At 40.8% G+C, this 17,809-nt stretch overlaps 1 protein-coding gene across 2 annotated transcripts in view; it reads left to right on the top strand.

The window, feature by feature from the left end:
- fkbp16 (FKBP prolyl isomerase 16) overlaps positions 1-17,809 on the top strand; it is a 31,426-nt gene that overhangs the window by 9,805 nt on the left and 3,812 nt on the right. For both annotated transcript variants that reach the window (XM_069162559.1, XM_069162558.1), the window contains one exon: positions 16,075-16,292. In XM_069162559.1, coding sequence (XP_069018660.1) covers positions 16,075-16,292 — 218 coding nt within the window. The remainder of the gene's footprint in view (positions 1-16,074; positions 16,293-17,809) is intronic.

The raw sequence follows: 17,809 nt of genomic DNA, 5'->3' as shown, positions 1-17,809 counted from the left end.
TTTGTCAGGCAGGTCCTATTTCAGTGATTTCTTGATTGAGAACAGGTGTGGCAGTAATCAGGCCTGGGTGTGGCTGGAGAAATTGAACTCAGGTGTGATAAACCACAGTTAAGTTATGTTTTAACAGGAGGGGGCAAACACTTTTTCACACAAGGCCATGTGGGTTTGGATTTTTTTTCTCCCTTAACAATAAAAACCTTAATTTAAAAACTGCATTTTGTGTTTACTTGTGTTATCTTTCACTAATATTTAAATTTGTTTGATGATCGGAAACATTTAAGTGTGACAGACATGCAAAAAAATTGGAAATCAGGAAGGGGGCAAACACTTTTTCACACCACTGTATTTACTCAGGACTAGTAGATAATAGGCATTAACCAGTGAAACATCTTGAATGTGCTGTTTGTTGACATTCTTGTGACATTTCTCAGAGCAGAAAGGCATGCAGTCCGACAGATTCACAGACCAAATCTCATCAATGGGATCAAATCTGATGCTGAGTGAGGACAGTTGTGGGCATAGCCACTTTTGAAAGACTTGAGAAATGTCAGGACACGTTTGGTCTCTGTCTTTCTGTTTTCTTCACAACGCAGACAGAAAAGCTGTTAAACATGTTCTCTGCTGTAGCATTAATTAAATGTTGGGTGTTAGGTTAATTTACAGTGTGTGTGTGTGTGTGTGCGCGTGTGTGTGTGCGTGCGTGTGTGTGTGTGTGTGTGCTCGTGTTCTCTTTCTCTTCTTGCAAACCAACCTTATCACTCAATGTAACATGACACAGCGAAAAACTGGCAGTTCTGTTTTTCATTACATCAGCCTCTTACCAGTAGACAGGTCGGAAGACTCACTTGCCAAACAGTTATACTGGTCTCGCTCACTCGCTCATTTGCACTTCTCTCCTGTGTCTGTATACGTAAGCAAGTTGTACACTCTGAAAATCTTTGAGGAGGAGTTCCTCTGTCTGACTCACTCTGCAGAACCACCTGGGTCAAATGAATAATGTGACCTTTGAGACACTCCTCTGTGGAAAACACAGTGATGAATCTAAACCATTCTTCCCAATGTCGGTGTTTCCTCTCTGTCCAAAATTACTTTGACAAACAATCGTCTGTTTGGTGTAACTGACACCAGTCTGAGGAACATGCTTCTTTGTTTTTCTGTTTGTCATCAGTGAAAGATTCCACAGGCAGATGTGAACAAACCAACAATTGAACCCTTGCCTGCACGGTCATGTGACCTAAACAAGTTTGACTGTAGCTTTTGGGCACCGTACGTGTGTCTCTTTCCCGGCACAGAGAAACCACACCCACCAAGACCTCACGCTCCAGGAGCAGGCCAGCAAGCACTGACAGCTGCAGCACGCTCCAGATAAGATCGGGCTCAGCTCTCATTCACCAGGCGCTCTTCAGTTTGCTACAGCCACCCGCCATGTTAGCATGTAGCTTTGACGTGTTCAACGTAAGCTAAAAATGAAATGTAGGAATTACATCTGATCAAGGCAGACTTTTTGTTTGACCTCTGAAATCTCGATGGTGGGTTGTTTTGGTGCCACCGCAGTATTTTACCACTCTGGCCACTGTTTGAACTGTGCATGTCCTTCAACTAATCTCCCTGGATGTTTACCTTTTTCCCCTACTGCTCACATGCTTATCTCCCCCATCGACAGCCTCGGTCGTAATATAGCACTGCCCTCAGTTATATCTACTTCTGCTTTCTGTAGTCAAGCGGGTATTTAGTGGGAGAGTAAATCTCCTATGGGGAAATGCTCCTTATTGAATTTTAGGTAGATAGTATATTTTTAGAGCAGATAAGCCCTGGCAGAGTAAAGTTGACTTTGTGTTGCGTGACCACTGTTTTCCCACAGTGCTCTCAGTTTACAGATATTTTGTTCAGGTAGCCTGTTTGCCCAGGTATTAAATTAAAATAAGCATATCTATAAGCAAACTAGATATATTTTTTTTTATAATCCTTGGAGAAGCAGCACACCAGTGCAGCTGTACAGAGATCTTACATGGGTCTCAGAGAAAGACACTCATTATTGTGTTAGCTGGAGTCAGCGCTAAAGAAGTATTCAGATCCTTTGCTTTGGTCATAAACAAACAAAATTCACGTTTACTTTCAGTGCTTCTCACAAATGTTTTTTGAATTTTTGAGACCCGACACACTGTTAAATGGATTTCCTTTTGCAAAAAGTAATACTTTTTAGATATCGCATATTAGATTTTTTTTTACATTTGTGTGTACCAGGAATGGTGCGTCACTGTGTACGATACTGTCACCAGCTTTAGGTGTAATGCCACACTAGTGGCAGCACTCTGTGTCACATCTCGTGCATACACATAACAAAACAGAAAAGAGGACACACTTGGAGAAATATTACTCCAGTGTGCGTACGTTCGCTCTGGTCAAACGTCTCTACAGATACCTTGAAGTAAAAATACCCACTATGTGAAAAATGTTTCATTATAAGTGACATTGCTGCATTTAAAATTATAATTAAAAGTTAAAATGTTGTCAGCAGTAATTTGGCTAATACTTGCTGGGTGTGGTCTTTGAGAGGATGAAAGCACATTGTTTTTCTTATCAGGCTTCATCATGATTAATCCTTATCACCACAGCTGCTTTAAAATTATGTTTTTTTTACCCAAATATTTAAACACAATTTCTATTTAAGATGTTTTAAAATATCAAAATATATGTCACTCTAGAAAATCAGATTCCCCGTTATCATGACAGGCTCCATATGAGAGGTTAATATCTGCAACTGCTGTCCTACCCTCACCTCAGACATGTTACTCTCATAAATCGGTGTCTACTGGAACAGTGACAACGCAGTCATGCTTCACTGACATCACCTCTCGTCCACCGTGCCCCTAGCTGTGCTACTGTTGTATAACCGCCATGTTACGACAGAGGCAGTTTTCCATAGCGTGGCATGCAAGAGGAACACACGTGAGATGGCATTTCAGCCCTACCAGCACTTTTCCTACCCATGCCAGCATGCCATTTTTAAATCATCCATGCCTGCTGTCGACAATACACACAGGCAGGGAGGCAGAGAGATTAGTGGTGCATGACAAAGAATAGATGGCTGCACAAAACTGGTTTTAAAAGTAAACTAACGTGCTCTTGTCCACAGCTGACTGTCCAGTGCGTTAGGAGTTGTAACATTTAAATCAAGACATAACACCTTGTAGGCCGGTCAGTATCCTTCAAATTAAGAGCTTGTTGGGATAGTTGAACAGTGCCTGAAATCTAATCTCCCCACTCCTTTCTGACATCAGACATCATGGGGCTTCAACATGGCGATTTTTGTAACTTTCAGAAACTGACAATTGAACACTTAAGTGCACTTCATGCAGCGATTGGACACGGCAGATGGCAACATCTGTTTGTTGGTTGATTGGTTACCTTTGGTCCAGACTGAAGTGTCTCGACAACTGCTGAATGGACTCTCAGAAAATGTCCTACACATATTCATGTCCCCTTTAGATGATGTATAACTGGAGGGAAGGTTGTGGCTCAGATGGTAGAGCAGGTTTTCCACTAATCGCATTGTTGGTGGTTCAATCCCTGCCACCTGTAGTCCACATGCTGAACTGTCCTTGGGAAAGACACTGAACCCTGTATTGTTGCAGATGGTAGGTGAGCACCTTGCATGGCAGTTTAGCAACCATTGGTGTGTGAATGTGTCTGTTTAAGGCTAAGGTAAAAAGGTGCTATATTAAGGCAGACCATCTAAAACACACAACATTCTCATCAGTCTCAGCTGCAGCTTGTGGGTTTTGCTAATTGGTTAATGTTAGTATGCTAATACACTAAACTACAATAGTAAGCATGATGAACATTATGCCTGCATGTTATCTTTGTTATTGTAGTGTTAACCTTTATATCTCTATAAGTACAGCCTTATACAGATGATATCATAGCCATACATGAGTGCAACACTGTGAAGGCCCCACTGTCTGACAGTGTGCATCTTTATCCCAGTTTGAACCATGACTACGTTTCCTCTCTTTCTGTGACAGCTTTTCACACTGCCTTCAAATGATGCTGTTCAGAGCAGCCACAAACACTTCAGATGTGGTCAAACAACATGCCATAGTTTGTTTCAAGCCAAGTTTGCTTTGCTATGTTAGCCAAGAAAACAACAAATGCGTTGTATTCATAGCTGCTTTCCATCTTCCTTGTCACTGCTCAAATACAGAGGCTGTTTCTGGGAATCTTTGACTTCCAAGACCACCCAGTCCCACTCGTCATTTGTGGCTCAATCAGAAGTCACTTCTTATTATGATTTTACAATTTTAGACCCAAATTTCAAACCGCAAAGAAGCTGCAACCTTTCATGTAGCGTAAGCTCGGGCAGACTGTCTGGTGATAACACTCAGAGTTGTCGGAAAACTCTTGAACTCACTTAATACATTTTGCTCAATTGTAGCTGCAGCAGAATGGAAGCAGATGGGATAGTGGAGGGGCAAGCTGTTACTGACAGTGACGCACTTTGGACACACACACTGCAGGTCTGTATAGGCAGGTTAACACACTAAAACTGTCACAGTGTGTCTGAGCAAATACACCGATGTGTAGGTTGTCTGTAGAGCAGTGTGGTGCTGATGCTGTGGTGACGAGTGCACCCTGGGAGGAAGCAGATCTGTAGCAGAGTGACAAGTGGCACTGGGGTGTGTGTGTTTGTGTGTGTTAGGGTGATGAAGAGTTACCGTCAGAGGGGACGTGGCGCATGACTCATTGCGCTGAGACGTCAGTGCTCCGTCATCAGTCGTCTACAGCATTGTGTATCACAGACAAACTCATGCATGCGCACACACACACACACAACAGACTTTCAAAATATTCCTCTCAAAGTTAATGACTGGCAGACTCCCACCGATGTCGTCACTTGCGAAATCAGATGTGCAGTGTTAAAGCTTTAAGGATTAACAAAGTCTCATTATAAGATCTCATTGTAAATGGCACCGTCTCAGTTGTTTGATAGCACTGATGGGATGAGTTGCATCGTGCTAATGTTTCATATTGTCATTCCACATGGTAAAGGACAATTCAAATGAGCTCATGTGTACCTGAACACTGCATTATCTGTGGAAGTAAACAAAGGGATATGATAGGAGCAAAAACAGCTTGAAATTTCCTGCAAATGGGCTCTATGTGTTTGATTTCTGAGCTCTCTGTGATGAGAGTGACCTATACCACTGCCACCGGCTTAGTTTAAGTAAAGCCAAGCCCTTCCTTTCAAGGAATCCGGTTGTTTTAGTCATGATTAATGCACTAGGTCTCATACCTCTGCACAGCGAGAGAGAGAGAGAGAGAGTAAAGAGCCGGCACACACCGGCTGCTCTACTGTGACAACCTGACTAATAAGTCAGGAGTTCAGGTTGCTGCTATTGATTCACAGGCTGCACAGGGAGGCAGAGCTGGCTGCTGCTGAAAGGAGGCTTGATCTTTATTGGTTAGATTACAGACACACATTCACTCAGGCGGTCATATTTCTCCCTGATATCGATATGACAGGAGGGCGACAGTGAATGATAATGATGATGTTTTTGCCTGATGTGCACACACAACTTCAGAAAAGTCAACACATCATGTATGCGTTTGTAAACTCAAATATGTCCAACATGAAAAGGCATAAAGGCCGGGTGTAGCTGTCCAGGTGCGGATGAGCAACAACTGCTGCTTTAAAGTTACATCTCGTTTAATTATCAGTGACGAGCACGATAACCGTTATCCGTTTGTTGTGCGCTCAATTTGCAAAATGATCTTCCAGAAATGGTGACATTTTCTCTGTGGGAGTTATCTGGTTTCAACACATGCACATGTGACAGCCCAGACTTAGAGGGGAAATTAATTTCTGATCACTATCTCTTTATGACATTTATTCCTCGACCAGAATGTCAGACATAAAGCAGCTAGTGGTCACAAACATTTAGGTTCACAACCACACACCGAGGCAAACGGGAGCCTTGTTGAATGATAATTAATGTCTCATCTGGAAATCTTATTTTCTGTAAAAAAACAAAACAAAACTGTTTTTGATTTGAATGCAAGTTAAATTGCTCATCCAAAGAGAAAGCATGAAATACTCCTGTGACGCTCATGGTTTCATGTGTCCACTGAAGCACGGCAGACATTTATGTGCAGTATAACAGTAATGGAAGAGGAGGGCTTTCATCTTTCAAAGAGCAGGATTTTTTGGCTCCTCACGCTGAATTTGTCGTAACTTAGAAAGCTTTGAAGTTCAAGAGTGAAATCCAAAACTGGCAGAGATTTGGTTTATATAATCATTAGAAATAACGTGTGAGCATAGAAAGGACCGGGCTGTCATTGCTTCACATTAACCTCTCAGAGAATCCACTGAAACTAAACCTCCGTCCCCGGGGCTGCATGAGAAATTGCCACTTGACCGCACCGTGCACACCTCAGAGACGTCTGCTGGTTCATATTGATTGATTATGGGTTCAGAGTCAATCCCGTATAAGATATCTTCTGCAGATTGCAGCAAGACTGGTTTACTAGATCATGACCTCTGGGGATATATTTCTGTGTAAGACAGATTGCTCTCATCCACCCTAATACACAGGAAAACCTCCTCAGTTGTTTTGGAGGAGGAACAATTCATGTAGATGCTGCCACACATCAGAGACCAAACCTGAGAGATTTCAGATAGTTGCATAAGGTAGCATCTGAAACTTGTCCTGCTCACCTTTAAGTCAGAGTAAAGGTGTTGTTTGTGTTCAAAAAGCTTTGAACTTCCCCACTCAATCATTCATGCATTCACTCACTGCAGTTGGATGGAGCTCACAATTGACATGTAATTAAATTGCATGGGCATGGACTGCATGGCTGAGTCTCAGATTTGGATTCTTTCCACATAAAGAGTCTGTTGCTACATCCTGAGTGTGAAACAGCAGAGAGGTTAAGTAAACAAATAGTTGGTGCAGAGAGCTGAACCTTTAGTAGCTGGAGACACAGATATTCTTCTTAGTAGTTGGTGGGGATTCAGTTTCACCGCTCTCGCTGTCCATCTGCACACTTACTCTCTTTTGATTATCCATGTGTGGACCATTTCTCTCTTCCTCTGTGTTTCCCTGCCCCTAATTTTTTGTGGTCAATTGGATAAATTGCATTTAAACACTGGTATCATTGAAGTTATTTTTATTCCTGATGGGCTTTGGGCAGCGTGCGAATTGCATCCAACCGTAGTCGAAAGGAGGGTTGTAAAAGAAGGATTTACTGATGTGGGTTGACCCAAGGAGAAAGAAACCATTGATGAATTACTTGCTGCTGTATTAACCAAGAAGTTGGAATATTTTGTCTTATCATGTAGACTTTTTTTCACAGCAGAAATTGTGGCCTGTCAGAGCAGGAAAAGCTCAGGTATAGTAGAAAACAGCTACTTCCAGGATCATTGTCTGGCTCACTGTCGTATATAGCTCACTGAGACACTTAATGAAAAAGAGCCATTCTTACTCTAATGGATTTTACCTTACCTATGAATTTCCTATAATGTCAAGTCAAAATATCTGCAGTGAAAAAGGTCTCCAATGAACTGCTGTATCATGTTTTTGTCACCAGAGTGAGCCTTCAAATTCACTGATCTGAATATTATTTCATTATCTCACAAGACACTGTCAAAGCCAAGTATATGACTTGAATGTGTGTAAAATGCTCTGGCCTTTTAATTTGGAATGAGGTCTTTAAACTTGAAATTGAAACAGGAAATCGTGATATTTGGCTGACCAATGGTAGAACTTTATGACTCAGTGATTGACAGTTGTTTAGAGGGCTGGTCCCACTGTTGTGGTCCAACCAAAAAAAAACAAGGCAACATCCCACGTTGTTTTTAATGTTCACTGGTCATCTCGTCATATCAACAATGTGTTCACTCATCACTAAATCCTTATGTGATTCACCATGGCAACAAGAAAATACACAGCAGAACCTCTATTTTTAATCTTGAGAAAGTACAAATATTAATGTGCGACAATTCACATGAACAGTATCTTTAAAAAACACTGCAGCCTCTACATTTCATTCATCATTCATCCATCCATTATCAATACTTGCTTCATCATGTACAGGACTCACGGAGTGCTGGAGCCTATCCCAGCTGACTTTGGGTGAAGGCGATGTACATGTATACCCTGCAGGTCACCAGTCCATCACAGGGCCAACACAGAAAGACAGACGACCATTCACGGTCACGTTCACTTCCAATTTAGAATAATCAACTTAACATGCATGTCTTTGGACCGTGAGAGGAGGCCGACGAATACGGAGAAAACCACACAGAAAGGCCCCAGCCGATGTTCAAACCAAGAACCTTTATGCTGGGAGACCTGAATTTCCTCAAGAGATGATAAAGTTTAAAGTTTAAATATATTTATTTGGCTGTAACATGACAAAACAGCACCTGAAAATGAAATGTACATTGTATAAGACACAAGTTTATTTATAGACCTGTAACCAAATAGTCCAACGCAATGATAACATTTTGCTGATTGGCAGTTGAAAATGTGTCTCGGTTAAAGCTGTATAGATTTTACTTACACGTGTATTCTACAGTGAAAAATGTTACTAACGTAAATGTCGCCATGGAGTAATTGTAAAACAAAGCAGCTTATTGGAAGATCTTTGTTGCACCGATGTGACCTCATGACCAGCTGACAGTTTCATGCTCCCGGTGAAAAAGATTACTGCTGGCAAGCAAATGGGGAGGTAAATTATGTGTTTATTACTAAAATGCACCGGCATGTTTGCCAGACCTCAAGGATACACACGATGGACTATATTTTACGCAGTCTAAAGCGCATGTGTGTATTTCGGGCGTGTCCAAATCCACCTTTACTAGTTTAACAGTCGCAGATTGATTTACACAATCTTAGTCGTTTATATTGTAATCTTTTTTATTTTTTAATGACAACGGTGTTGGCCTGAAACTAACAAAAACACCAGTTGTGCTTGTCGCTGCTGTATGCTGTGTGTAAGACAGAGAGTTTTGGGGCATAACACTGATTGTAAACAAAGTTGTCTTTACAGACTCCATCAGGTACTTGATGTTTGTTGTTTTGTTGTTATTTATTCAGAGTAGTGGCATTCATCCTTCCTGCTGCTAATAATTCATACTGTACTTTGAGAGCTAGTTTTAGCAAGTTGTGTAACCAAAATGATCCTCTTGTGTCTCTCTGAAGTGGCTGGAGAAGTACACATCCCCTGTGATTAAAAACACACTGCATGCTCTGCAGGTAGCCTGGGGTTGAGATGGGATGCATTATAACAGGCTGGAGGAAATGTGCTGTGGATTATATGGGGACTTTTGAGGAGCTCCTCTGCCAGGATGTAGGCAGGCCTTACACTGTTAGTACTCGTGTGGTTTCTTGATCTCGGACTGTAATAGGGAGCTGTTTTGCTGCAAATTAACTCGTATGGCAGCAGGCGAGGAAAAACAGCTGTGACGTCGCACCACTGCTAGGATTATAGCTAAGCTTCTTTGCACGGCTGTATTGATGCCGTGTGTCCATCCAAGAGTCAAAACAGACACACCACTGAACAACAGCAGCAGTAAACCTGTTTTCATCGCGGTAAAAAATAAACAACCTCATAAATTCTCTTGGATTTTGTATCATCACTCAAGCTGCACACTGCATTTATTGCAGTATATTAGGGCTCTATCTACGGTTGTAACCATAGAAACCAGGATGAGGCACATCGCTGGCCTTTCCATCATTTATGGAGCGCGTGACGTCAAAGTGACCACTGTTCTTCCTCTGAGGGAGTTTTTCCTTTCATTCAGAGCGGTGAGGGGTCTGCATGACAGATAACAGGATGAGTCAGCGGCACTATCGCACACCTTATTGAGGAAGTTTGCTAAGCCATAACACAAATAAAAGTCATCTGCAATGAAATCATACTTTACCCATGATATGAGAGGGAAAAGCTTCGTCCTCATCACACTGTTCATAAAAAGAGTGAAAACATTCCTGTTTTAATCTGATCTGCTTTACAGGCCCAGTACCAGAAATACAAGCACGTCACACAAACGCCAGATAGAAACAGTGCAGGCTGAGAAACATTAGCTATTGAAACATTCAGTAGGAGGTCAACGTGAATTTTGTAAGAAAATCTGCTAACAAAATTTTTCCCACAGTTGAAGTGCTAACTACTTTAATGACTCTTTAAAATTACATGAAACCCTACAGATACATCAGTTTGGGAAAAATACAGATGTTCAACGTGACCACAAGTATGTCCTGGACCTGGTGGTGACCTGCATTAACCCTCCTGTTGTCCTCGGGTCAAAATGACCCGCAGCTGTGTTCAACCAAGTTCTATTTTATTTTCATATTTTTTTGGGATCATTGGTGACAAGGAGGCTGTGAGGGTTTCTTTAAAGAATGATGACCAATGATCCCAAAAAATATAAAAATATAGAAATAACATGGAACTTGGTTGAACACAGCTGCGGGTCATTTTGACCTGAGGACAACGGGAGGGTTAAAAATTAAAGGGAGGAAATCAGTATACACAAATCCAGTCTGGCACCTGAAGATGTCTCTGTCTCTTTGTGCTATCAGAGCTGCGACCACAGCATATTTCTCAAATCTTTAACTCAGCCCACAATTGATCTCTTCAGTCGGCAGGCTCTGACAGCTGAAGGCCATGCTGCACCTCAGGAAAACTCTCTGTCTCTACTGATTACTTGGGTTTGTGTCAGGTGACAACCTGCAGGTTCATTTCTCTGCAAAATAGCTTGAAACTGAAGAAAGATTAAAATGGTACTTCATATAAATACAAAAATAACTTTTTTTTTAACATTAAAAACAAGCATCCAAAGCTATTACAGAAAACACAGAAAAGAAGACAGAGGAGTCATATCGACAAGTCCGATTGTCCAAACTACCAGTTCAGAGAAGCATCAACAAAACAGATGAGTGTCTCTTTCATCAGGAGGGTCAAAGAGAAGAAAAAATAGATATATTTGAATTACCGCCTCGTGGTTGTTTGCCTCCGTCAACCAGTCGAGTTGGAGTTTACATCCATGTCTTTCCAGACTCATATAATATATGCAGTGACAATTTTAAAGTGATTTAAAGTTGACCTTTGATGTATAAAAGGTATAAAATGTCATCACGTCATCATTTGATCCTATTAGATATTTGTGTGAAATTTATATAATTTGCATTTTAATTCTTTAGTCATGGCCACAAACCTATTTGTGTGGTCACAGTGACACGTGACCTTCGACCACCAACTTTTAATTAATTCATCCTTGAGTCCAACTAAACGTTGATTCCAAATTCGGAGAAATTCCCCTGTGGTGCTCCTGAGAAAGAATTAGAAAGGGATGGTCTAGCAGGAAAACCTAAAACATAATGCCTCCAGCTACAACTGTCGCAAAGGGAAATTATTCAGGGTACAAGTTAAGACAAAGTTCGCACAAAATTAAAGTTAAACTACACAATTATGGCTTATCAAGTAATGTTAAAAACATGTTTTTGCATTCTGTTTGCTAAAACAAATCTGCTCCATCATGATGAACTCATTTTAAGCACATTAGAGGGACTGTCACTTGATTAGTTCTTCACTTTTTGTCCAACTGAAATACTTCAAAATCTGTTTATTCAATTTTTGTGAAATTTTGAACAGATATTCATGATCCTCCAAGGATGGATTCTATGATGACTTTGACACATTTACATTATACTTCAGTCATCGTTCAGACTTTAATTACAAGTTGGGGGAAAAAAAATGTACGTCATTTTCTACTTGACATTCCAAGCAGAATTTGTGACAGCTGCAACATCTGCTTTTTGGTAAAAATGACACTATTATTTAAAAACGCTCCAAATTCAAAACAAAGTTAGCCAATTTGGTCTATTTTAATGGAATGACATGGAAACATGAACACTTCCGTGTTTGAATTAAGGGGAGTTTTTTTTCTGTTCTTTCCTACCCTACCAATATTGTGTTAATACAGCATAATTACAAGCATTAGTACAAAAAAGTTTTGGCTGTTCCACAACACGAATTCCCCTTGTGTGATCAGAGTTTCTTCAAGAGCAGTAAAGAGAGGCTGACAGGAGCTGGCAGAGAGACCGGCCCTGCAGCTCACTTTTTGGACGCTGACCTGGGCTTTAGTTACAGGTTCAGGTTTCATCTTGCGCAGGGATCTCGTCCTGCTGACCAGCCTCTGCTTCCTGTTTGCACTAATACGACCCCGGGGGCTCATTGGCTAAGCTCAGCGCAGCAGCACACTGGTGTGAAGCTAATCACCAGTGACCCACATGACACCTTAAACCTTATAGATCTGTCAGTGCGCTGCATTCTCAGATTACACTCAACAGCTCGCCAGTCAATGCTGATTTTGTTTAACACTCATGATGGCAACAATGGAAGCCCTCAACTCTCGACTATTCACATTATCCCTTTGTGTTTTAGATATAAATCCTCAGCTGGTGCTCTGTGTGCGAATGGCATCACACATCTGTTGAATCCTGCTAGTGAAGAATTGCTTTTTGTCGGGCAGTGAGCAGTCACTGTGTGTGATTTCTGTTTCATTTGCAGGCTAACACATCGTTTGGTATTCATTGAGTGTTGACGTGGCACATTTAGTTGATACAGTTAGAGCTGAAGCAGCTGCACCGCCATCGATTAATAAAAAAATGACTCATCACTTCTCAAATAATGTCTCATTCTGTGTGAGTCATGAGCAATAATAGTTCCCGCCGTTAGAAAAAGAAAAATCAATATCTGATGAAATGATGAGTGGTGGGGGGTTTACAAACCAAAGACCATATCCAGCTCGGTATTGTGACAATAATATAACGTGATTCTTTCTTCCTGTCTTCACTGATCCAGCCAGTAAAACAGTTTAATTCTGTTTGAAATTTAAATCTGTCTGTCCAGACTCATCTGATATATGTAGTGAAGACTTTGAAGGAATCCTTGTACGAGCTCACATGCCAATAAAGGAGTTCCTCAGATATCGATTTCACAATTTTCTGACAGACTGGAAGTCATTGTGACCTTGACCTTTGACCTTTGACCACCAAGATCTTCTGTTCATCCCTCTTCCATCGCTGTAGAAAGAGTGAATGAGGCTTTGATTCCGGACACAACCTAGGAATTTTTCTTTTAGGACAAAGTCTGTAAAATCATCAGCTGACTCCCAGGCTGCGACACTGACAGCAAACCAGATCTCGATGCAGAGCAATTGAGATGGATGGACTTTGAGTTTACTCTCCAGTGTTTATTCGCTGACAGAGAAACAACAGGTTTCTTCAGTCGTGGGTTCAGGGGTGAATTTACACATTTAATCTGGAGTGTGCAGCAGGACACTGTGTGTGTTATTGTTATATGCTGCACTCTGTTACACTCGGCCTGCAATACCGTAATATTTTCAGAAAAGAGTTAAGAAAAGTATGCAAAGACAACAAACGCCTACAGTATGTTCATATGCCACACAAACTGAGTGGTGAATCATGTGGTGATTGTTTCATATTCTTTGTACGCCAGCAAAACGCATGACATTAGCACGGAAGATGTAGGAGGCCCGTTTTAGAAAGACTAACATTGCAGAGTGGAACAGAAGCGATGTGCTGCATGTCCTTCATATATTAATGTACTGTCCCTGTCTGCACTTAAACACCTGTTGCACAGTTCAGCTCTCTGTTCCTCATGCAGTGGTATAAAAAAAATAAATCGATGGGATTGAGCGCTGTCATCAAAAATAGTTCAAATTGACCGTCTTCTTCTTCTTCATCTACTTATTCCCGGCCCAGAATGACAACATCTTGGAACGCTGCTTGTGAGCACATAGATCCGGCTTAGATTTCCGAGGCTTTGGCTCAACTGCTGGTTTCACACTCGTGCGATAGCGAACGAGGTCTCCGGAGAGGAGAGGTGAAAGGGTAATCTGATCCCACCTGCTGACACAGCCTCACCGTAACTGGGGATACAACTAATTCTGTTAGACAAACATAAACTGTGTCACCGACACAGCCAGTTTAAATAATTCATGACCCGATACGACTCACAGTTCTATCACTTTGCAGCAAACAGGGACTTGGTGTGGGTCTGCAGGAAGCTGGACTTTCTTCTGTCTGGCTTGGTTTTAGATCTATGTTTTGTTGAGTTCATTAAACAGTCGGGATCCTTTTTTATAGTTCACAAATTGTTCATTTCAGTATTACAATTGTTAGGTTTTATTTTGGATGGTATTTTTCTATTTTTTTCCCTGGTTAATCAATAACATGGCCTACTTAAAAATTATCTTTTCAAACTGTGGTCAAGCTCTCTTAATTCCCTTTCTGTCTCTGTCTTACTCTCATACACACACACACACACACACACACACACACACACACACACACACACACAGACACAAACCCACCTTTGGAATTAGAGCCTCCAAAAAGAAACTGATAATGGACCATTGTGTGCCATATGGTCACAGGAGCCAGATGATTGAAAACCAAATTAACTTTCCTTCTGAGTGACTCTTGAGTAAGCTAAAGCCATCGGCAGCTCACGGGTTCAGTTTCAAATTCTTGTCGGCTTAAGTGAGCCGGAGTCGCTCAGACGTCTTTAAAGGTGTGCTTTTAAGGTGTGCGAGCTGCTGGATACAGTGAAGTTGAATCTATACAGAGTGGTGCTGTGAATAAAATGTTTCTATTAGTCACTCATGTCCTGATCAGACAGTTAAAACTTCAAATTAAAATACTTTTCAGTAGAGTTGTCACTTCAAGCAACTGATATCCTCAAAAACTTTCTTAGTTTTTGATAAAAACATAGCAGATGCACCACTATAGTCAAAAAAGTTCTGTATTTGCATTTGAATGGACAGACTTTAGAAACATCATCTGTACTGTTCACATTATACAACTTGATGTCTTGTATCAGGACTCTTAAAGTTGTTGTGGTTTACTCATGATTTAATAGTGACAAAAGGTCACATAGTATAAGATTTTCACCAGGAGACATCTCCAACAAATCTGTCTGGTCTCCAAACTTCTTTTTGTCACGCAAGAAGTGACACCTGAAATGACGCAAAACCATGTGTATAAAACTGCTCTAAACTAGTATTTTACAGAGTTTAGCAGAGTTTGCACTGTCATTGGCTGGAGCTTGTCATCATTGCCTTCATTGTCGGTCACAACCGGGTCACAAAACTTTTTATACGGCTCCCTGATGGGTCCAGATATAATTTGTGCATCGAAACAGGCAGTGTTTAAAAGTCATCATCAAGGTTTTAGCTTAAAACACCTGATGTTTTTTTTAACCTACAATTAAATAAAGCTTGTTGTTCTATTATTCGCAGTGTTCCTTATACAGTATTTTAATCCTTGCCACAACTGCGCACCAAAATTTAAGATTTGGAGCTATACATGCAGCTATGTTTCCCTGTCTTTTGGGCATCAGCGATGCCTTGCCGAGTCTCATGGATCACGTCTTTTAACAGTTCACACAAAGCGATCTAGCACCAATTTGTAAGAGCCAAGCAGACTCTGATCTAGAGCTTCTGTTGGAGATCTCCAAAAAAGCAAGGGAAAAATCAGTGCCACAATCATTTCGAGTGAGCTCAACCTTAGAAAGTTTATAAGGCCAAGAAAAAGCAGGAGCAGTGAAGTGATGTGGCTTTGTGGGGCAGCAGCAGAACACTTTGAGTGCTTCCTGGCAGTAATTGACAGGATCAGTGCTGTATTGATCAAAGCAGAGTGTGTTGTCTGATGTGATACAAGTTGCGACAACATCGGTCACATCCCTGTTGGTTAGTCAGGAAGTAACACTTAAGAACAAATGTGAGGTGGAGATATTGTAGATTATTATGTTTCAAAATGGCAGCCTACATTTTAAACACGAGTAATTTCATGTATGAGCTGAACAAAGCTTTGCAACCTGCAAGAAAAAAGCCAATAACCTATTTTTCAGTCTCACACTTGGTAACTGACTGACTTTATAAAATCTGACTCCTCAGGACGAATTTAAAAAGACATCTGTTATGACTCTTGCACACAGGACTGTGTGATGATATTGATTGCGTGTGTGTTTGTTTATGTGCAGAGAGCCTGATATTCCAGCCTGGGCTCCTTTACTCTACCAGCTGCAGCTGCTGGACATCAGAGCGAAACCAGACCCATTAACTCTGTCCATCGCAGACCGTATCCGCATCGGCAACCAGAAACGAGAGCGAGGAAACTTTCATTTCCAGAGGGAGGAATACGGTATGGCTGCCAGGGCCTATTGTATGGCTCTGGATATGCTCACCACACGCAGCAGAGGTAAGCCGAAATCAAAACTGTAATTTATTCATGGAATAGATTTCCATGCTGTTGTGTATACCATGGATGTATTAAAGTAGTTGATCAAAATGGAAATGCAACGCAGTTAAAAGTGCGCAGACACACACATGGACACCCACATGCACACACAACATAAAACGCAGTGTCTGATGGAGACACTGCATTTCCCCATCAGTCTGAGCCCAGAGTGATATAACAGTTCGATTCTCTCCTCCATCCTGCCATCACACTAATCACACTGTCACGATGCAGAGCCACATCCAATCGAAACCAAGTGCCATGATAAATGTTTTTGCTTAATTATTTTGCATAATACGAGCTAATCAACTTTCTTATTATTTCCACCTTCTTAATCACTTTAATCATTGATGAGGCAGGGTGGGCCCGAGAGGGAAATGGGACTGAACGAGTCAGTGAAGAGAAAAACACGAACTGCTTCATAATGTATCAATGATGATGGACGAGTGAGTGAACTCACTGTGGCACTGAAGAGAGGAGTTCATCAGGGCATCGAGATCATGGAATTAGTGGACGAGGAGACGACCAGAAAAAAGGAGGATAATGCACGAGAGACACACCAACATCTCAACTTCTATTGGGTCATTTGGGGCCTATTAGACTTATTCTACAAATACATGACACTTAGAGATTATAAATCACTCCAATCGATTAACCAGTAATCGCATGCATTCACAAAAGCACTATCAAAGTCACACTCACAATCTTGTGCTGATTGTTAACAATAATGTCAAAGGTAAATAAACACATTTGAGTAGAGGTTAAGTGTAAAAGTGTTTATCACATCTCAATGTAACACTTCACTCTCTTAATCTCAATCAAATCTGGATCCTGTCAAGTCTAAAAAAAAGTGTTTTTAAAAAGGAAAAGAAAGAAATCTTAAGTCAATGTACACTAACTTGTTTATCTAGAGACGTAGTTGAAAGTTTGAAAAGTATGTGAAATTTAAATTTCAGTTCAAGAATTAAGTTCATTAAGTTTTTAAGTTCAATATTTAGACTTCGCATTTAACAATTTTTTGTAATACATATAATAATAAAAAATGATAACAGAATTAAAAAGATTTATAGAGTTATAGATTTATTCAGTATAACTTGATGTTTTTATATTAACAACAGATCTAATGACTCTCAGTAGTGTGAAAGAAGTCGCGAGTAGTAATGAACACTGAGAATTATCACCTGATTTTCCAGTTTCCTTCCGCTCTTTGGTGTGTTTTAGAGTCTTTCAGCTCATTGTTTTGGTTTTATGTTTGGTTCACTCTCATCTGCTTTGTTTCCAGCTGTGGCAGGCTGCTTTTTTTCAGCATAAAAAAGCTGTACTCTAACCGCTGCACCATATGACAGGTATTTTAGTTGGCTGGTGGAGACCAAAACAGAGCTAAAAGGAGTGTGAATATTGTCGGAATGCAAATAATTTAGCTCAATATCGATTAATGTGTCGATTATTTTTTCAATTAATCGACTAGCTGTTTGATG

Source organism: Embiotoca jacksoni, unplaced genomic scaffold (assembly GCF_022577435.1).
Source record: "Embiotoca jacksoni isolate LCO1_2020_lvr unplaced genomic scaffold, fEmbJac1.0.p SCAF_3, whole genome shotgun sequence".
Taxonomy (NCBI): domain Eukaryota; kingdom Metazoa; phylum Chordata; class Actinopteri; family Embiotocidae; genus Embiotoca; species Embiotoca jacksoni.
This window is presented reverse-complemented; position numbering and strand designations above follow the sequence as displayed.